Raw genomic sequence first — 21,898 nt, forward strand, 5'->3', positions numbered from 1 at the left:
GTTCACAAACTCAAACACGGTCACATGCGCACCGCTCAAGCCAGCTTCCCTGGCACAGGCAACTGAGCCAGGCCCTAAAAAAACACACTTCACAGTGGTCAGCAGGCAAGGGAGCCAAAATCGGTGCCACCAGCCATTTCAGCCACCCTGGTTTGTGCCACTCAAGTTCACATCATCACCAGGTTCACTGCAAAGAGAGCGCCTCCCTGGAGGGTACCGGACTATGGGGACAGCTCAGTGCTGCAGCTGGCTGAAACACGAGAGCAAGCTGCAGGGCAGCGTAGCCCTGTGGCTGGAGCACTACCTCCCTGAAGGCGCGCTCCCTGCCCCGGGGTCGATCCCCAACTGCCCCGGCCCCTAAAACCTCTCTCTGACACAGCGCTCTGCCCACAACAGTTCTGCCCCCACCCAGTCGCCCCTTCCCGACTGAAGGCAGCCAAGCGCTCTGCTAACGAGAGAAAAGAGAGCAGAAACACCCAGGTAGGCAGAGGCACCTTCCCCTTCCTTAGGGCTCCTCTCATCGTCAAAAATCAGCGGTCACAGTGCCTCTGCTCCACCCACGGACGCACGCAGACACAGCTGTCCAAAGGCACTGCCCTGTGCCTCTTGCTAGATCTGTTGCTCAGGAAAGGACAAAAAAAAACTCCACAGATTCTTTAGTTCCATTAACCCCCCCACACACACACACACACACCCCTTTTCTCTCCCTCTCTCATTCCCTCCCCTCCATGGAAACTAGCAGTTTCTCATTATAAAGTATTTCTAAAACCGATTAAAGAATATATTGTACAGTTTTAGTCTCTTAGATAACACCTTCCACAGCCCACATGTATAATCTGTGCTCCAACCTGACTTTCTATCAATTTCTTGTTTGGCTTGAGCACTGTGCATGTGTTTACGTGCGAGTGTTATTTTTGCTCCTTTAACTAAGCCAAGCTACAACCCTGAAAACACTTAGGATATACCAAGAAAAAGAAGGTCAGGGAGGCCAGAGCCCTCTCCCATGCTCTGAACTACCGAGACACAATCCAGGGCCAGTCAAGACCCTGGGCAGCGGCCCAGGAGGAGGGAGAGGGTCCCATATCTAGCACATCTCACCCATTTTTGGGCTGCAAGTGGCTTTATGTCAGACTGAGCCTGGGTAGAGCCAGCACAGATGACCGTATGTGTCCTTACACCCACATGAATGTTTAAACGTATGCTAGAGAAGTCTCATGGCAGCTCCCAGCATGAATCCTGCAAAAGCTTTGCTTATGCATGCCATCGCATTCACATACCGAGACCAGTCTCTATTAAGTGAAAAGTTACAGGCAGCACATTACACATGTGCTTTTCCATCTGTGGGATCAGGGCCTTAAAATGAAAGCTGCCCATCTTACCAAAACACACCCTACTCAATTAGAATTAAACACAGACTTCAGAGCAGCTCGCTGATGTTATTTTTCATGCATGCTTTTACAATTAACATAATGTCATATCCTGCCAGGATGTAAAAAGGTTGTGACTCAGGCATGTTATCTTGGTTTTAAGAAATCAAACTGACTCGCTTTGCATTTCCCTCCTTCTCCTTTCTTCCCTCTTTCTTCACTTCTGCCTCTCCAACAAGAGGCACACACATCACTCAGTACCCTTACCAAACACACTGATTACATCCAGAGCTCAAAAGGCAAACATTTATCAGCCTTGTCCATGTAATTAACTACCTCTTCAAACACCCTCCCCGCCACTGATACAACACTGGCCGGCAAAGAGGACTTGGTAAGAAGGCACCCGAGACGAAAGACTCTCAACACCTACCAAATACCAGCCTGCCGTCCTTCCTTTTCCTGCTGCCCCGTGATGAAACAACTCACTTCTCCAAAAAGCAGTGATTCTTGAGGAAGCACAGACTGCCCGCCAGCTGCTCACGGAGAAGCCAAGTCTCCTCACCCTTCCCTTTCCCACACACTGCTCACGCTGAAGAAAGTTTTATTCTGCAATCAGTCCCACTGGACTTGACTCAGCTGCACACAGACCTGAATTTAGTTTAACCAGTATAAAACCTTCTCTGCATGCTGCTTTTGGACTAGGGCTAGTGGACTTCAATTAATCAAACATATTGGAGGCCATGTAGTGGCAGCAGTTTAATATACTGTAGGGAAGACAAAGCAAAACACACACACACACGGACAAACAGAAATCACATTTTATGATAAGCCAGTGAGAGCATGCATCAAACACTCCTGAGCCTACTCACGGTGTGGGTTGCTCCTCTACACAAAGCACAAACGGCTCTGCTTGGCAATACCCTCCAGCCTGCTCTAACACCCAGCTGAGCAGCAACTCCAGCGCCTGCTTATACACTGAAACACAAACTTCAATTTCCACACACACTTCAGATGCTAAGCTCAAGAACAACCTTTATAAAGCACAGGTATACTTCATAGGTATTCTGCTAACAAATGCCTGCTCTTCTTTTGCTTAGCAGCATCACTTGTAATGGTGTTACCGTAGGTGGGGAAGTTGCTTCATACATTCGCTTTGCCACATCCGAGGAACCGCGTAGCCCAGCAGATCCCTAAGCGCACAACAAGCGCCACGAGAAACTGTCTCATGCAGGTCACATCTTGAAGACAGACCATTTTCCTATTATGAGGAGGAGCCACGTTCAAGTCCTCAGCTCATGGGCAGCATCTGCTTCGCTAACAGGCACTGCAGAAGTTACGGGGAGTCCGTCCAGCCTCCCCCCGCGCCGCGGCGGCCGCGTTTCATTCACGTTCCCGCGCCCCACGCGAGGGAGTTTTGCGGGCAGCGCGCCCGGCCGCCGTGGCGGCCCGACTCCCGCTCCGCTCTCTGCGAGGGGGGATCCTCTGTCCTCCCCGCCGTGGGTACGACGGCTCCGGGGGGCCCGGAGCTCCCGGCCATCCACCGCTCCCCGCACACACACATACCCCCGCGCGAACGCCGCCGCCTCCCGCACTCCCTTCCCGCCGGCCGCGGGGGCTGCGCGCCGCAGCCCCGGTCCCCCCCCCCCACCCCGGGTACTGCACCCCCGCAGCCCTCGGTGCCGCGGCCCCGGCACTGCACCGCGTTGCGCGGCGCCCCCGGCCTGGCAGCGCCCTGCGGGCGTCGCGCCCCGGCGCCGCGCTGCACCCACCGCCGGTCTCCCCACGGCCACGGCCATCGCGGAGCGATGCTGAGCAGTGCGCTGCCCGCCGCCTCTGCGCTGCCTGCTAGGGCTGCAACATGGCCACCCGGCGGGGAGGGCCCATGCGCAATGCAAAGGGGCCGGGCGGCGAGGCGGGACCCCCCCGGGCCGCCGCCGCGGAGGGCGGGCGGCGGCGGCGGGCCCGGCCCCGAGCCGCCAGAGCCGGCGGCAGCGCCGCGCCCCCCCGCCCGCCCCCAAGCCGGGGTTCGTCCGTTTGGGGCGGCGCCACGGCCGCGGGGAGCCCCGAAAGCCGGGGGGGGGGGGCAGCGTGCCCCCGGCGGGAAGAGGGAGGCCGGGGGTGGGCAGAGCCGCTGGCGGGAGCGGCCGGTCCTGATCCTGCCGGAGCCGCGGGCAGCAGCGGCCGCCGCCGCCCGCCGAGCTCCCCGCGCTCTGCCGCTGCACGCGAGGACCGGCCCGGGGCCGCCTGCCTCCCGCGACAGGGTTTCCCGGCGGGCGGGGGAGCGCTGCCGTCTCCCCACTGCTCCCCCACCAGCGGGCTTCCCCAGCCCCTCGGCACAACGCCCCTTCCCCTGCAGGGCAGGGGGCTCCGGGGCCCCAGCCGGGGTGTCTCCTCACAGGCTCGAGTCGCGGCAGCCACCGAGGAAGGGCCTCGTTGGGTCAGGCCCTGGCCCGTTTTGCAAGGCATAAAGCCCCAAGGGACAGCAAAGGGCAGGAGGCCTGATCCTGCGCACACGCGGTGAGCGACACGCATAGCCGAGCTGCCCCTCGCACAAGTGGCCACAGTACCATGGCAGAGACGTGGGGCAGAGGCGAGAGCACACCGCTAAGGGAACCAGCGGTTGGTAGTAACTAGCCTGCTCCCGGTGACACGCTTACGCACCCTTGACCCTAAAGGGCCACTTTTGCGCTCCAAAAGCCATTTCCATCCCGCTGCGGAGAAGTGCCTGCCTGTCCCTGATGCCAGGCCCTAGCCTTTTCCCTTCAACAGCTGCTCCTGTCTCCTTAGGAAGGACCAGGGAGCTGCTGTTAGCCAGCGGTCGCCCACACCTACTGCCTCAGCCCTGAGCTGACCAGGGCTCACCACGTGAGCTGTCCTGGGCCCAACAGGAGGAAACGCCACGCAGGGGCTGCGCTCCGTGGAGGACACACACCTGGGGCAGAAGGCCCTGAGTGGCCCCAGGTGCAGCCAGGAAGGGCTGCTCAGGGCCAGCCACCCACCAGGGGTGGGGGCGAGCCCTCGTCAGTGAGGCTGCAGGGCCAGCAAGGCTTGGGGCTTTTTGAGCAGCAAAATCAGTTTTGCAAGCACAGCTAATGCGGTGCTTTCATTATTCTAACACACAAGGCCCCCTAGCTAGTATCCTAGGGAGGCTGCTGTATTAGACTCTCAGAGCATGTTCCTCCCACACACGGAGCTCCAGGTGAGAGGCGCTGACTGTGCCTGTGCTGGGAAGCCTGCTCGGACCAGTGCAGCCTCTAGTGGAAACCTGACGATCATCTCAAAAGAGTTACCCTCCCCGCACCTGCAGGCGAGGCAGGCGTAACTTCCCAGCACCTGAACGGGAGGCTTGCACGATACTTCTGCATCTGCATAACCTAACTAATGCAAAGATCTTCTACATGTGCAAAACCCTAATGTGACTCACCACATTCTTCCTTGGCCTGGAGCAGAGAGAGCTGTGGCTGAAGTTTCACCCCCATAGTTTCGGCATGCAGGACTTCCTGGAGATGGCTGTTCATCCTGAAAGAACAGGAAATAAAATCCATCAAGATATATTCTGCAGTCTTTTAGATCTCAACTGTTACAGCTCCTAGCATTCCTAATGCTCAACGGGAAGAAGCAGGCCCCGTCACTTATAAAAGTTTTAAAGGTCCTGCAGATAAATCCATGCCAAAAGATATTGCCAGTCCTTTACTCTAGAGACCCCACAGGAACTGACTGTGGCTCTCTGAAGCTCTTTTGCAAGAACAGCACATCAATGAGATACAGGTGCTGCAACAACAGTTCATGTCAGCTGTGGGCAATTTGTCAGATCACATAGCATGAGAAAATGTACAAGTAGGCACAGAAATTAGGTTAACTTTTCTCCAGTTTAAAAAATCAATGTGTTAAAACACAGCTATATTGCTCCTGAAAGAAATTAAACATCTTCTCATGCAACAATAAGAACTACAACAATAAGTGGCAGGCTGCTTTCCCCCTCCCTCTTCTTTCTACATATAACTTTGAAGTTTGGCTTCATCCTTCCTCCTGTTTTGTGACTAGCATTACTGACAATTGATTCAAATTTTACCTGAAGGGTCAAGAGAGTGGCTTTGTCCAGGCACCCCCAGAAGGGCTAGAGTGGGATAAATTCAGCCATTTTGAAGACTCCAAAAGCAAACAATTACAGAGAGGATAAACCATTAAAGGATGAGAGGAGGGCAAGAGTCTCTTTAAACCTCTTAGCCAGAAGCAGACAAATGAAGTAACTCCAGGTAACAAAGCAGCACTTCTCCTTGCCTACATGCAGCATTAAACCCACTTAATCCCAAAATGTGATTTGCAGCTGAGGCTCTAAACTGAGAGATAATGTGCCAGCATTGCTCTGCCTGTGAATCAAGGCAAGCTACTCTTCCCAAAGATTTTTGCATGTGTCTGGGAAGGATATTGACAGATAATTATAACCAAACAAGCCTCAACACAGTGCCAAATTATTGTCCATCATCTGAGCTCTGCAGTAAGCCACGTGCTCCCAGCCGGTTGTGACTGTCAAGCGGGATGTGTTAGCTTCACCCATTTTACTCAAACAAGCTTGGTGAGGCTATCCCAACCACAGCAATGCCAAAGCATCCCCGTGCAGTTTCAGCCTTGGTCAGATACTTCAGATACTCAAGCAGTTGCTTAATGTTGGTTGAGAGTGTTTGCCTGATTGCAAGAAAAATGTTCACGGGAGGAATGCTGACATTTCTCAGGAAAAAAAAAAAAAAAAAAAAAAAGCTTCTATTTTATATCAACACCAGGCTTACAGAAAACAAGGTGATATCACGGAAAGCTGTAAAATGCATCCTGATTACATCTAAGTCCATTAAATTGAAACACCTTCATACTGATGTTGTCATTTGCCACAGTTATTTACTTGGATATTTTTATTGCCACAATCTACCCTCCTCTCTTCTTTGTGATCACACTTATATTATTATGTTTCATTCATTTAATCTTGGCCAAGTCAGCTGACAGCATGCTGGTATCACACACAGGGTTGTGGCTCCAATTCAGGCCTCATCAGAAGAGGGAGAAAAGTATTTATATCTTGAAGAACTGTACCAAAACACTGTTGGATAATCTGCTTTTTGATTATAAATTTTAACTTTTCAGGCATTGCATGAGCCCTCTCCTTTACACAGCACCTGTGCCCTACTCAGATGAAAACAGCTGAGAGGATCTAGCCATGCTTTTGGAAAATATACCGCAGGTAAAACCAAAAGCAAGATGTGGTATAGCATGAAAGCGCGGTTACTTCCGCTGCTCTCTCAGGAACCCACATCTTGGCACACTAGATAATTTCTCTGACACATTGCATAAACTGTAACTTCTAAGCTAGAAACTTAAAGTTTCTTTTAGGGGGCTGCTCCCACGGTTCCGCAGGTTACAATGTAGCCGTCCTGCAGCTTCTCTGGGTGATTTATCAGGCTGACAGCACGATAACGTCCTGCGGCAGAAAGCAATGGTGCAGCACCAGCCATCAGAAAGTACAGGCACACACAGCTTGCTTGCTCACTTGAGACCAGCACCGCAGCACACATCCACTCTTGCAAGTGTTTTCTGCATCTGAACCTTAAGCGCAATCCTATGGGTCTGCGTTGCCGAAGCACAAATCACAGGCCAGTCAGTACCCGTGACCTAGCGCAGGCTCTGCCTTGGCTTTGCGAAGGTTGCATGTGGTTCTTGGTTTGCATTGGCTGGAAGGTATTCTGGCTGCCTAGATGACAAGCAGCTAAAAATATTTGTGGCTACCTGGGGGCCTCTGGTAGAGACGACCTCTGGAGTGTGAGCTGGGGCCTGACCCAGACCCCTGGAACCAGCAAGTCTACACTGACTGCACTCCCGCCATGCCTGCTTCCTGACTGTATCACAGGAAAAAATGGCACGTCTTCTCTGCTACACCTCCCACCAGCTACTCTCACCCATCGTCCGTAGGGCTGGGTCTGTCGCTTGGTTGGTTTGTGCAGGGCACGGTGTTTGCTGGGGCACTAACCTTATCTACGCTTCTTGGCTGTAACGTGTACGGTACTAATGATACTAGCAGCAATACCAAATAAATTAGACCCCCACTGCCGAGCAGAATGAGCATCCAGCCTACCATCAGCCCCCCGGTGCACACAGATATGAGGCACAATTTGACTTCAGGCACTGTCCTCTGCGTGGTTGTCGGGCACGGCGGCAGCCCCCCCGGCAGCTACAGCTACCTGTCAAGCCTGAACACCCAGGTCACACTCGCTTCTTCCGAGTGCCGGTTTTTATGAGCCGCAAAGCCCCGGAGGCGGCGGCGGCGGCCGCAAGGGCAAGGGCTGCTCCGCGCCGCGCCGCGCCCGGCCGGGTTTGGGGCGGCTCCGCGCCCTCCGCGGGCAAAGGGCTCCAGCGCCCGGGCGGCCGCACCGCCAGCGGGTTTTACCGCCGAGCGGCGGCCGCGGAGCAGGGGCGAGCGCCGCGCCGAGCCCCGCGCCGCCCCATGGCGCGGGAGCTGAGCCAGGAGGCGGTGCTGGATTTCCTCTGGGGGGCCGGGGGCAGCGCCCCCAACGCTGCGCTGCTCCGCCACTTCGAGCGCTTCCTCCGCGACCCGGCGCTGCCCGCCGCGCAGCGCCGGCAGCGCCGCGACCGCTTCAAGCGCCTCGTCAACTCCCTGGCCACCGTCCGCCCCGCCGCCGCCCCCGGCGCCTCCAAGGACATCGTCCTCCGCCGCCGGTACCGCGACCTCCTCGGCGAGGAGCAGCTGCGGCCGCAGCAGCAGCCCGAGCCGCACCAGAGCGACGAGGAGAGGGAGAGGGAGAGGGAGCGGGAGCCGCCGCCGCCCCGCGACCGCCCCCGGCAGCGGCGGCGCAGCCCCCCGGGCCCGGCGGCGGCAGAGCAGGGGCCAGGGCAGGGGCCGGGGAGGCCCGGCGGGGGGCAGCCCCCCTGCGCCGCCCGCGGCGGGCCGTGCTGCGAGTGCCGCCGGGCGCTCCGCGCCGCCCCGGCCCCGGCCCCGGCCCCGGCCCCGGCCCCGCGGCAGCCGGCCCCGGCTGCGCCGCCCCGGGCCGAGCCATCGCCGCTGCCGCCGGGCCCCGGGGCGCTGCCCTTCGCCAGGCCACCCCCGTACCGGGCCCGGCCACCACCAGGACGCGGGGAGCCGCTGCCGTCGGGACACCAGGAGCCACTTCCATCCCAGGCCCTGCTGCCAGCACCCCGGGAGCCACCACTGTTGGGACCCAAGGAGCCACCTCCATCCCACTCCTTGCTGCCACGATCAGGACCCAAGGAGCCACCTCCATCCCAGTCCTTGCTACCACCACCAGGACCCAAGGAGCCACCTCCATCCCAGTCCTTGCTGCCACCACCAGGACTCAAGGAGTCACCTCCACCCCAGTCCTTGCTGCCACGATCAGGACCCAAGGAGCCAACTCCATCCCAGTCCTTGCTGCCACCATCAGGACCCAAGGAGCTACCTCCAAACTGGTCCCTGCTGCGACCATCAGGACCCAAGGAGCCACCTATATCCCGGTCCCTGCCACCACCATCGGGAACCAGAGCACTTTTCTCCACTGAGCTGCCCCGGTCCCTGCCACTGTCCCTTGCTGGGCCACCTCCATACAGGATCCGTTCACCACCAGGCCCTGGGGGGCCACCTCCATCCCATTGCCTGCTGCCACCAGTAGGACCCAGAGTGCTGCCCTGCAGTAGGCCATCCCATTCCCGATCCTTGCCTCCGCTGCAGTCCCCACTGCCAACACTGGTGCCTGGGGAGTGGGGGTCCCCGGAGTGCAGCCCCCCAGCAACACTGCCTGTCTTCAGGAGCATCCGGTGCCAGCTGGCCTTGCTGGAGGTGCAGGGCACCCCCTCATCACCGCCAGAGGAGGCTGGGGGGCTGCCCTACAGCCTCCCTCCTGAGAGCCTCCCGAAGAGCCTCCCGGGCCGGGGGCCATCGGTGCCACTGGGGCGACGGGAGCACACCTGGCTGGTGGCTGTGTCAGCGGGGCGCTGGGCACAGGTGCAGGGGCTCTTCCTGGAGGAGCCGCAGCTGGCCCTGTGGCGAGACTTCGTGTCGGGCTTCACGGCCCTGCACTGGCTGGCCAAGCATGGTGATGGGCAGGGCCTGCGGGAGCTGGCGGCGGCGGCACAGGAGGCCGGGCTGGTCCTGGACGTGGACGCCCGCTCGGGCTGCGGGTACACGCCGCTCCACCTGGCCGCCATGCACGGCCACCAGATTGCCATCAAAGTGCTGGTGCTGCAGTTGGGGTGCCGGGTGCGGATACGGGACAGCAGTGGGCGCCGGCCCTGGGAGTACCTGGGCAGCTCCACCTCGGGGGAGATCTGGCAGCTCCTAGAGGCGCCTCGGGGCAAGGTCATCTTCCCCACGCAGCCCCTGGCCCGCAGCGTGTCCTCCGTCAGCAAGGCCTCGCTGCCCGCCGGCAGGACCTCGCTGCCCGCCTGCCTCAAGCCGCAGTGCGGCCCCAGGGCAGCGCCTCACCGTCGCGATGGCGACTGAAACGCGGCTCACTGACATGCCCCTGCTGCTGGAGACGGGGCCCACGGGGCCATTCTGTGAGAGGAAGTCGGGCGCGTGCAAAGAGCTGTGAAACTGGGACCAAACCTATTGAAGATACTTTTAAATTAATCCAACAAAACGTTGTCTGAGTCTTTGTGCCCTCGCCTCTGTTTGGTGGTTATCTCTCCAGGAGAAAAGTTTTGCTTGACAAGTGTTTGGGTCAGAGGGCTGCTCACCCACGGAGGAGGGTAGATACCGAAGGGAGCAACCAAAGCGCAGTGACACCCATGGGCGCCTCTGCCCGGCCGTGCTCCCTGTCCCAGGCAGCTCCTCAGGCTCAGCTATGTTTTCTGCCATCTGCTAGATTTGTCAGACTTTTTAAAGCTCTCCACTTGAATGCAACATGCTGTGAGGGAGAGGATGGGACTCCTGCAGGAAGCACATCCAGACCTGGGAAGATAAGCCCTCTGGCCCCACAGGGCAGGCATTAGTTGCTGGGCGCAGCCACAGACACCCCTGCTGGTGGATCCATAGGTTTGGGTTTGCAAGCTCTGGCACAACACCTGCAGCCCGGCTGCAACCAGGTCAGAGTGTTTGCTTTTGCATGCTATTGGTCCTGGACTTGGCAAAATGCTTGTTTATGTAGCCTAAATTCCGGGGAGCTGCAATTAGCTGAGGCTGCACCCCTTCCTAGTCCCAGCAGATTAAGGGTGAGCCATGCTTTTAAAAATGCCACATCTTAAAGTGAAGCCTTCCAGCGAGAGTCCTCAGTGACTGGCCATGGCAGAGGGTGGCAGCTGGAGTGTCTCAAATAGAGGAGGGTGTAATACCTCTGCCCTATCTCTTGCCTGCCAGCCCATGCAGAAAGGAATCTGGGGCAGCACCACAGCCCTGCTCCTCCCCACAACTGCCCCGGGCTGCCTGGTGGCACCGATCCCGCCTCCTCCCTGTGCTCCTCCAGTCTCTCTGCTGCATGTGCCAGGCCTGGGAAGTGCCCAGGATGTCCCCTTCCCACACCGCAGAGACAGAAAGCACTGCTGCAGGAATCTGGGCTGGACGGACAGGGAGCAGTGCCACAGCACGCGCTCTGGGCTTGTAAGGCAAAAAGCAGCTTCCAGCCAGGGCTGTGTTTCCCCCAGGACCCTGAGACCTAAATTGCCTTACATATGTTTAAGTGAGGGGAGTGGGTGGAAGAAGGGGCCAAGGCACAGGAAGAGACTTCCAGCATGGTCCTTCCTGAGAGCTTGCAAACTGCAAAGCTGGCTTTACAGATCTCCGTGGGTTTTATTTATTTATTAAAGAGCTGTGGACTACATGAGGTACTTTTTTCTGATTCAGTTTGAATGAGCTCTTATCAGTCCAAAAATGCACTGGACTAATTTTGTACCAGCATTGCCTGGCTCTCTTACAGATCCCGTACGAAGGCAGGAAGGAAGCTAGGATGCATGGTTCCAAAAGGAACCTGCCTTGTCAGAATCGTGAGTCAAGGGCACAGTGTTGCCTGGGTCATCCTCCTGCTGCAGGGTGACCCCAGAGTACTGACGGGCACCAGTGCTGGTGAAACTAGGGCTGCCGGCTCTGCTCCCCTCAGATGCTCTGGGGCAGACCAGTGCAGTACGTGGGACTGTATTTGAGGCATGTGTCTAAATGTCTGCAGTTTCAGGAGGAACAGGAGTCGGGGCAGCAGAACCTGACCCTTGCATAACCTGCCTCAAGTCCTTGCTCAAGCACTAATTGAGGGCTCTGCTTTGCTCAGGGTTTATTTGAGGGAGGAACTCTCCCCTGCGGAAGGTAAGCTAGTCCGCCTGCCTCTGAGGGCACATACTGCAGAGGATCTTTTCCCAGCCTGGTTTCCTCCTTTTTGAAGGGGAAATTGCTCAGTAAAACAAGTCCTGTGAACAATCGCTCCTCTGTGAGGACAATGAAAGCTTCAACTCATAAGAAACTCAACTCCAATGTGACAGGGTGCTGGCCACTGAAAGGAGCACAGGACCCACAAAGTGGTCACTGCTCCCACAGTGTGGGGGAGCCTCAATTTTGAAATGAGAAACATGCTTTCCTCCCCAGGGTGGTGATTACCAGTCCTCTGTCTTTTGAGAGCATCCTTTTACTCCACAGCCATCTGCAGCTTCTGAAGACTAAAGCTTCCGCCTTTAGTATCTCCAGCATTACTGACACAAGATGAAATCTTAGGACAGTACTACCTTGGGAGTCTCATTTTAAAGCCTTACAATGACCTTCCCCCATGATGCAAATCTGGGTAATTGTTTCCTTTTTTCCCCCTCTCTTTTTTGCACACTGTTGTGGGCCGTGTATGTCATCTTTTAAAGATCAATTTTCTCTCTGTAGCAATATCTTAGTTCAACAATTTAACAAAAAGCTGTGAAATCCTTTTGTGGCCACCTGTTGAGATGACATGGACAAGCAGCTTTCCCCAGTTTTTATATTAATATGCTATAAAACAATCCGTAGGCAGTCTGAAACTACAAATTGCTTTCCCTACCGGATCCAGTGTGCATTTCTTCTGGTTTATTATCCTAGGATTACTTATAATTTCTTGGACTGCTGATATTGGTAATACTGAACAGCTCCTATATAGCACTGCTTTTGAAAGCATTCAGTCTTTGCTTGTGGGCATAACCGTTCTTTTTACCTGTAAAATATCTCAGCCTTCAGGTTTTCTGCTGCTTATTTCACCAGCAGAAAAGCTGAAATCCATCACTCACCCCCAAAGGGGGCAGGGCTGGACCCTTCATCAGTCGTGAGTGGAGGCTGCTTGATACGTTGCTCAGGCAGGGAGATGCAGGGATCCTTGCTCCAGTCTCACAGTACTAACCCACCCATGGGCACTCGCAGAGCTTGAGTGTCTGTTTCAAACCGCTCCTGACCTCCTCTGCTACTTACTTGTCAGCCTGCCTGGCCCCTTTTGCTGTTGTGCATGCTGCTGCTTCCTCATTAGGAGTGCATACGTCTCCTTGCCTCACACCCAATCCAGGCATCTGATTTTGCACCACCCTGAAACACAGAACATGTTGCGGATTAATGCACAGCAGGACTCTGCCCTTTCCTCACATCATTTGAAAACACACCTCCCACTTCACGGCTGCCAGGTGACGAAGTCCACCCCGCTGCTCTGCGATGCTGATCTCCAACCCCCAACCCTGACAGCCACATCCATCGTGTAAGGGACAGATACTCACTCAGCAGCCTTCGGCCGCCACATGATGTCAAGCTCATCAACTCTGGGCCTTAAAAAGTTACGGTAAAGCTAATCCTGCGAACACAGTACTCTCCTTCTCAGTGCCTGCCTAGTCCTTGAGCACATGCAGACATATCCCCTCATTACATCGCTAACAGCTAATGGCACAGCAGAAACAGAACTGTGTGTTGATCTGATTCATTCAGTTTTTGTTAAAGTCCCAATTATGTAACCAAATTGTGGCTCTGATTAAACTCCTGTAGCCTTTACTAACAACAGAGAAGTTGCACAGATGAGCTGGCACAGTCTGATGCAATTACTTAGCTCTTCACCAGGTCTTTGTCATAAACTGTCCTTTCCTCGAAGTCTTTGTCATTTTAGCCTGATAAATCAATTTTCTAAACCCCCAGCCTGCAACACTAGCACTTAAACTAGCAACCACTTTTGCTGAATGGGGTAAACTCAGCACTGAGCAGGAGTGTGTCAGTTTGAGTCACACTTCATGACAGAGGTATTCTTTGAAGAGATGAACCTCCTCCCCTCCAGCAAATCAAAGCTTTCCATCTCAGAAAGCAACCTCCCGTCTATAAACACACCAAAGTTCACACTCAGTTTCCCAGTCAAATGGCTGCAAGCTGGTAAGTGTTGTGCTTCAGCTGAATTTTCACCAGCCTCAGAACAGACTGAATACTAGAGCAACTGTGGGAGCCCAGCCCAACAAGTACCACAGGTTTTAATACAATTTAAAAAACCTCCCTCAGAAAATCAGATGAGAAATACAGGAGAACACTGTTGATTTAAGCTAATAGCCAGGAAATCTGTTATACTGTAGCATCTTATTGAAGCAGTGACAAAGGGAACTTATGTAATTAAAAGTAAATCCATTCAAGAAGCCAAATCACACAAATTCTACTTTGTTCTATTGTGACAAATGTCATTTGGTTTAAATTATTTATACATAACTGCAAAGCAAGAGAAGTGTCTTGTAGATTTTAAGCAAGCAGTGAGACACAGCCCTGATTGTTACTAAGTCTTGTTCAAACTAGAATTTCTGATAACTATGTGTATTACAAGTAAGTCCAAGTAGCAGTTTAGCAGAGTAGATTTTGCAGGAAGAAAACCTCTCAACTAACTGGGAAGTTCTCTCCAGCCTGAGTTTCCCCATTCAAGTCAGACTTACTAGCCTTTCTGGTCAAGAATCATTGTCTCTGGAGACTGAGTCACACAGCAAGGCAATGGAAGCTGACCTCTCTATCTGGTTGAGGTGGTGCCCCTCACACCCAGCATGAGCCATTTAAGCAGACAGACAAGTAAACTTTATAATCAACAGGAAAAAAAATACTTTGAGAGAACAATTTAGACCATTCCAGCAAGGGTTTTAAGGATAAAACTTTAAAGCAAGCTAACAAATGCAGCTTTTATCAGAGTATTAAGAATTAACTAACTGCTTAAACTAAGCATGTTTCTTCAAAACTACAAAGCACTTAAATAAGCAGTAGGAATCCCACCTTAACAATCTCTGAGAGTCCCTAAAAAATATACTTCCCTCATTTTCACGTCCTCAGAAATATAAGCCTAACACCTGAAGAAAATAAAGGCATCTATCCCCTTATATCACCTCAGTGCTGGGTGTAACCTGCTTAAAAGGAGGCTGGGGCAGCTTTGCTTTCATTAACAGTAGTGGTTTTCTTTTGTGGGTGGGATCTTGTTACACCTCATCTAGAAAACAGCGGGTCAGGCTGATAAGTAGAAAGAAGAGGAAAAAGAAAAAAACATTCATCAGCTTTACAGGTAATGTTTTATAGTGGGGAGGTTGTAATAATTTATCAGCTATGTTAGCTTTGAAATGTTTTCTCCTTTTTCTTTCTTAGAAAAGTTTAAAAGTAAATCATAAGTGTATGTGTGTAGAAATAAGAGACTGTTAGTAGGAGAAAAATATGTTACCTGTTACAGGAAAATAGTTGTGAAAAGGAGATGTGGCCTGTTACAGAGGGGGGAAAGATGCCAAGCGGACCAGAGCAGAAATAAGATGACAAACAAGCTTTCCTTAGAAGATACAGAGGAAAAATAATGCAGTTTCTTGAGCAACCCAAGATACTTTTTCAGCTAGTTTTAGTAGATGTATCATTGCTTTATGTAGGTTTGTCTGGTTCAGTGTGCTAAGTGCTATGGATAGGAGGTTTGGTGCTAAGGTACCACGGTGGGAACCATCACCATGCAGCAACTCTGAGTGCAACAGCATGGCTGTAAGCAAAGAGGGGCCACCCTGTGTGGATACTTCTGTTGTATTCCCTCTGTGGGAGCAGTTAAGCTGATCTAGTGCAACAAACCTGCTTCTGGATGGTTCAAATAAGTCCAAGGCCACAGCACTCTACACCCACATAGGATCTGGGCAGGATCAACATATTTTAATGCCAAATATTCCTCAAGGCTCAGGAGTGCCCTAAGGTACAGCCTGCCCACTCAATCCAAAAGTGAGCAAAACAAGAAAGCTATAACCCTTAAATATTCCTCCTGCCTGTTTATCAGTGCTTCTTTGAACTGAGACAGTACTGAATGGAAACACAAAACCTCTGTGTGCAGATAGAGCTGATCAAGATTTCCTGCCTCTTGCCTCTATGTGATGGTGTTTCCTAGGCAGATGCACTGAGTATGGTCAAGGATCACAAGTAATCAAGAGCCCATTCCAAATTATTCCACCCATTAACATCCTTTTTTGGTGGAGAACAGTTTGCATTTGTAATGCTGCCATGGAAAATGGTGACCAAAGTCCTTCAAGGTGTTTCACTGTAGCTGTCATTCACAGCTGGGCCTTTGGCAAGTAGATTATTGGTTAAAGTTTTCCTTTTGGTTTCCCTGGGGCTGCACAGCTGCAGCCCTGAGGAATATACTGATGAACCTGACACCAAACAATGCTTGTGATGGTCTTTAATGTGGCCTAAAGTATTTCATTAAAAGGGAAAAGTGGATGAATTTGCAGAAGTGTGTGTCTCAGGCTGGGAATCCCATAACAGTCCAGCAGGGGACAAATAGCTTTGCACAGCCAAGCACAGAGGAGGTGTTATCACAAGTTGTCCAAAGTCCACACAGCAGTTTCATGCCAATGGGTAAACAGAAAGAATTGTTTAGGGGAAATGGGAAGGTTTTGAGCCTAGTTTACAGAAAAGACAGGAAATATTTCTCAGGCTTTAACAGGGAGTGTGTTATTGCCGCCCAGACAGAGCCTCACTCCCTCCACTAACAAGCACCTTGTCCTCCTTATCTCCCTGGTGTTTCTTGCACTGCATTGTGATGGTATCTGCAGTGTGGGGATTTGGGCTGTTTTCTTATCAGAGGTAAACAGGTGCGTGGGGCTCCAGCCTTGGTCTCAAGGGCTGGTCCAGTGGCCTCATGAGTTTTGGCATGCTGCCCTTGGCCACCAGGAGCCAGCACTTAGTGCTTTGGCATGTCTCTTTTTCTGGGCCTGAATGCAAAATGTGACTTGAAGGATGAGGGCAGGATTTGTCCTTGAAGCCACTTGGTCCACAAGCCTGTGTAGAGCAGACCCTTGGAGCAAAAGGCACCTGAATGAGCCCAAGGGACAAGCATACATCACTGCCTGCAGCCTGCAGGGCTGCGGTGAAGGTCAGGCAGTGCTGGGGCAGCCATGCAGGCAGGTGGTTCAGGATAGCAGCTGTCAGCAACAGGTGAAAGGACAGGCGAGGAACAGCTCGTATTGGTACTGGCCTTTTGCTGTGGAGGCCTGCATGCCCCTTGAGTGACCTGGCCAGCTCTGAGCTGAATGGGGCATTTTGCAGAGGCCTTTTATGGCACTAGGCTGAAGGCACATTGATGCTACATGTCCTCTTCCCCTTGCTCATTTCCCAGTGCCATCACTGGTTTCCCCTTTTGCAACTTCAGTCTCCCTGTGCCTCCACCGAAGGACAAGCCTGCCTGTTAGTCACTGTGGCTTGCTCTGCATCTCCTGCTTGGCTATACCAGTGCCCCTGGCTGAGCCTACAGGGGCATCCATCCATGTGGCTGTACGTAGGCTGGGTAGCTGAGGCAAGCCTGGCAGTGCCCTGCCTCCTGAGAGCGCTAGGAAAAGCTGCCAGCAGCTAAGGTGTTCTTTAGGACCCTACAAGGCAAGAATCATATTGTAGAGACAGCTGAAATGTCCTCCCCAAGTTGGAGGCTCCCTCCTGATTGTAAATTCAGGCTCTGACTTAATCATGTAACTACAGTTTTCCTGTGCAGTTTCTGCAAATACCAGAGGCGATACTGCAAGTTCCTGAGGGTCTGCAGGCCTTGGAGCACCCTGAAGTCGTGGCTCTCCCAAGACATGCCAGGTTCTGCAATGTTTCAGTGTCAGCACAGCATCTCCAGGGGCTGTGCAGCTGGACCATGTAGCTGGACCATGCTTCCCCCAGCTACTCTGGGGTGGATGTCTCCTGTTCCCTGTGGGCAGACTGTGCTCTTCTATACTTGCCCACAGATGTGATGGTGCAGGTATCTGTCCAGCATCAGGCCCAGCAGAGGAATCCCCAGCTCCCTGGGCTCCTGTAGCTTAAACAAGGTCAGGTAGCAGGGTTGAGCCTTGCCTCCTCCCTCCCTGTGAAATGCTGCTGGGGAGGTCTGTGCTTTCCTTAGCTAGTGATGAATGAGCTCCCTAAGTTGGGGCTTGTAATTATGATGAATTGTTAATAAAAGATGATATAAGACTAACAAATATGCAGGGGAGCAGCCCTGGCATGGAGGAGAAGGCTGTTCACCAGCCAGGATGTCTCAGGAAATCTTGTTTCTTAAGAGCCTCTTTGAGGGCCTTGCCAAAGTGGTAGGAGGTTTGTTGCTTGCTTCCATCCAGCCCAAGAGCTGTCACTATGCAGTGTTAGTAAGGCCTGTGTCAGTGGGGCATCCCTGCCCTTGCCCACAGTGCCCCACGGAGTTTGCTCAAGTGGGGGCACTGGGGTGGAGAGGGGCTGCAGCTAGGCTGTAGTCCTGCTTTCCAAGTTGGCAGAGGGGCCTGGCAGGGATGGTGGGCAGGGAAAGGGGTTGTGTGGAAGAAGGCTGGTCCCTGTGCTGACCCTATGCTGTGGCCCTGACTTAGCTTCCTAGCTGGCATCATGTGCTGTTGGCAGAGGTGAGGGAGGTAAAATACCACCCCATGTAAACACTGGAAGGGGAAAGGTTTTCTTATGAGCAAACGTATAAAACAGCTCAACTTCATTAGAACTTATCCTTACTACTTCACTTCCTAGACAGCCTCCTGCATTATGATAGTTTGTCAGCTGAATTCCCAGCTCTGCTTGTGAGTCATAGCATCAGTGACAAAGCAGATGAAGTCTGAATCTTGTTTTAGCATATTTTTGCTGGAGGTTCATAAGCCACAAGCATGTTACCTTGCATTTTTTTTCCTTCCATCTGAGCCCTGCTTCTTACATCATTACAGTCCACCTGCAAGGACAAGGAAAGTATCTGGCAACAGATGTTACTTCACAGCAAGCACGAGAGGCTGACAAAGCTGACAAATTCCTACACAGAGCCCTTTCTAGGGAGAGGGAAATGAACAACATCCAGTTTCACAACACACAGTGTATATATGTCAAAACATATTTTCAGAAAAAGATGAGCAACCATGTGGCACCCTGCAAAGTTATGGCTTCTTGAGGAGATGTGGCTTGAGTGATACAAAAACAATGTAGTGCTTTTCTCAAGGCAAGCTGCTGGGCAGCTTCTAGGCCAAAGAGCTTTAACTGCCATCCAGCAGGGCTCAGTAAACCGGACAGTATTGCCTCCAGATTAAGACAGTCGTAGCCAAGGGAAATTGCACACTTTGGTTTGCACAAACAATAGAACTGGTTCAAGTTGCTTGCTGAATGGCATGCTTGGGAAGTGTAGCTCTTTCTGTTCAGGAGTTACCTGCTTTTTTTTTTTTTTTTTTTTCCCTTTTCAATTTCTGCTTTATAAATGCTGACTAGATAGAGCAAAAAACTTGCAGCTCTCCCCTCTGCTTGGTTTCTTGTTGCCTCATGTGAAGCCCAAGGTTGTTGTTCCTGATAGCACACTCATACTGACTTCATATTGGACAGCTTTTTAGCTGCTGCAGGATGGTCTGTGCTGGAGATGAGCAGCAGTCAGTGGTGTCTGCAGCACCTCTGCTGATGCAAGAGCCTGCTCCTGCTGTCTGAGATGCTGAGACACCTGCACACTGGGGACCTCTGAGGGAACGGATGTGTCCGGAGATGGGAGCTGAACCTATTCCAGCTCTGCTGGGCAGTGGGCGACCTGACAGGTACTGCAGCCTGCTTGCACCTTGGTGAGGTGTCAGGGCCTTGGCTCTGCTTTGGTGGTGACTAACAGAGTGGAGCCAGTCACAGGCTTTGGTTTCTGCTGCAAAAGTTCAGTGGGATCTCTGCCAAGGTAGGGACTGTGGTTCATAGTGCTGCGCTGTTTCTCCTCTAGACATGATCTTTCCTCGGAGGCCTGTGTGTAGTGCCAGGCACTTTGTGGAAGCTGCTACTTGTCAAAGAAAAACTGCATCAGACCCCCACTGGTGTGGGAAGGCCTTGCCTGGGCAAGGAGGCTGGCAAATGGGCCTTGCGCAGGCAGAGTGTGGCTGCTCCTTGTGCTTGTAGGCTTGGTCAGGCCCTTCCTAACACCGGGGGGGGGGGTGGTACTTGTGGAAAAAAACACCCACGTGTGTGGAGATGACATCCGGTCAAGTCCTGTTCCTCCTGCTTGCGGCGGAGGGGAGAGGTGGACAGAGCAGTGCTTCCCACGGGTTCTGGCATCTTGCAGACTTTGCAGATGTGCAGCTTGTCTGACGTGGGGCTGAGGTTTCCCAAGCTGCCGTGGGATTATGTGCGCTCAGCCCCTGTCAAATAGCTAGCTGGGTTTCCTCTCCGGCGCTGCGAGCTGTCACGTACCGTGGGAGGGCAGCACCTCAGAGTATGCTTCAGTGGAGTCTTCTGCCTTTTGCTGACTAATGTGGTGGTAGTAGTGGCTGTGGTAAGGTAGCTGGTTGCATTTGTGCTCTCAGGTGACGCTTGGGGGCATGCCGCAACTTGTCATGAGTCATGGCTGAGGCCCTTGGAGTGACTCGTGCTCTGTTTCCTGCTTCCTGCTAGTGTGAGAAATCCTGCCTGCCCTCCTTTTTCCTGATGTCCTCCTGTGCCCAGCCCTCTCCACCACTGCTGCATTTCGTTGACCTGAAGCGTTTTACAGGCCCACCCAAGAGCTTCAAGGAAAATGCACCAGAGCCTTCAGGGGATTTGGGGAGCAGGGTTCCTCATCTGCCCACTGTGCTCTGTAACAAGGCCTTTCAGCTTCCAAGGGGAACTCACTCAACTGCTGTTTCCAGTCATATTTCTCAAGGCCACTGAGTGTGGGTGATATATATGTGTATTTCTAGCAGACATCCTCTTCAGCTGTCAGCTGAGCTATTGCCTTCCAGCCCTCTGAAAAGTGGTCTGTCATCAATAATGGAAAGCAGCCAAATAACCTACCTGTGTTTGATACTGATTTAAACTGAGTCAACTCTGCCTTTGCATAAAATGGTCCAGCACCTACCAGGAATATTTTCAACAAGAGCCCAAACTTTCCTTGTTTCTGACTAGTTGTAATGGCCTCTAAAGCTGGCCTGCTTCAGGGTAATCCTTAAAATGCCCATAGCTGTCATGGTCGCAGGTTTGCCATTGCTGGAGCTAAAGTAGTAGTCTCAACTGTCTAAAACTTGAGGAAGAACTAAAACTGTTTTAGCAGCATGTATGAAGCCCACTCTTCAGACCTGTAAGGCAGCTAGATGTGCCTCAGCCTGGTTCTTAGCAAACTGCATGCTCTGTCCTGCACTGAGCAAGTGTGGTCCAGCTTGGTGGGCTGAGGGAACAGCAGTGATGTGGAGTGTGCTGAAATCTGCTCTCTTCCTTAATGACTGCCCAGCTCAGGGCTCCCTGTGAGGAGGGGCTGCTCACACAGATATTTCAGGAGGTGTTGCAATCAGATGGGTGAGAAATGAGGAGGACATAACTGAACAAGCTGCACACTGATAGCAGCACTGCCTTGCGGCCCTTCAAATACATAGCCAAGATCTTCTGAGCCTGTGCTGTTGCAGCCATCTGGGCCTCTGTCACTATGGTCATGCCTCAGTCCAGAGTCCAAATCTAGCATTGTAACAAGCTTCCTGGCCTCTGAGCACCAAGGAGGTTTTCTGCAACAAATATATGCAGCCCCTCCTGCTGCCCTTGCTGTCACTCCCCTGTGGAGTAGGTTGATGTGCTGTTATTAGACCTGTTTTTTTTGTTCACTTTCTTGCATGTTCCCTAGATCCCACTGCAGCTCATCAGACACTAATGTGCTGGTGCTCCCTGTGCCAGGAGCAGGCTGTGTGGAGACAAGCAGCCCATCAGCACCAGTGAGGGGCTGGCAGTGATTACAGAACTGCTTGTATCCCCACAGCAGCTGAAGCATCTGGTCTGGCTGCTCTTGCTCCATGGGAGATAGCTGCTGGCCAAGGACCACCCTGGCTTGTGACACGCTCATCAGTGCTGCCCAGGTGCATCCTTGCTGCTGGATGGCAATCCCAGTCTGCAGAGGAGAGCATCGCCCTCAGTCTCATCTTCCGTCTACTGGCTCTGGTGCTGCTGCCTCTGACTGCGAACGAATGGCCGGAGTGGCTCCTGCGGGAGGGTGGCTGTTGGATGGTGCTGGCAGAGATGTCTGGGTCATACAGCTATGTGTCACTGCTGGAAACCCACATGTGAGTCACTCCAACATGCATCAGTGGGGGCAGCTCTGCCAGCCACTGTGCTTTAGTGATGCTGGTTTTAATCAAGGCTTTCAGATGGCCTCCAAGCA

The 21,898-nt window shown here is 53.0% G+C and overlaps 2 protein-coding genes across 3 annotated transcripts in view; one reads left to right on the forward strand and one right to left on the reverse strand.

Moving 5' to 3' along the window:
- The window catches only part of SEPTIN11 (septin 11), a 56,859-nt gene extending 53,636 nt beyond the window's left edge, over positions 1-3,223 (reverse strand). For both annotated transcript variants that reach the window (XM_062574234.1, XM_062574235.1), the window contains exon 1: positions 3,137-3,223. In XM_062574234.1, the coding sequence (XP_062430218.1) occupies positions 3,137-3,163 (27 nt within the window). In that variant the 5' untranslated portion in view covers positions 3,164-3,223. The remainder of the gene's footprint in view (positions 1-3,136) is intronic.
- Positions 3,224-7,857: 4,634 nt separating this feature from the next.
- SOWAHB (sosondowah ankyrin repeat domain family member B) lies at positions 7,858-9,921 on the forward strand. Its single transcript, XM_062574969.1, has 2 exons — positions 7,858-8,232; positions 8,551-9,921. The coding sequence occupies exons 1-2, from the start codon at positions 7,858-7,860 to the stop codon at positions 9,865-9,867; spliced, it is 1,692 nt and encodes a 563-aa protein (XP_062430953.1). The 3' UTR covers positions 9,868-9,921.
- Positions 9,922-21,898: the final 11,977 nt, after the last annotated feature.

This window comes from Rhea pennata, chromosome 4 (assembly GCF_028389875.1).
Source record: "Rhea pennata isolate bPtePen1 chromosome 4, bPtePen1.pri, whole genome shotgun sequence".
NCBI classification, from domain to species: Eukaryota; Metazoa; Chordata; class Aves; order Rheiformes; family Rheidae; genus Rhea; species Rhea pennata.

Excerpts from the sequence above, each read along its gene's own strand:
- SOWAHB (XM_062574969.1), top strand. The coding sequence starts at position 7,858 with ATGGCGCGGGAGCTGAGCCAGGAGGCGGTGCTGGATTTCCTCTGGGGG. Across the intron at positions 8,233-8,550 it reads GGCAGCGGCGGCGCAGCCCC|GCCCTGCTGCCAGCACCCCG; the intron begins CCGGGCCCGGCG and ends CTTCCATCCCAG.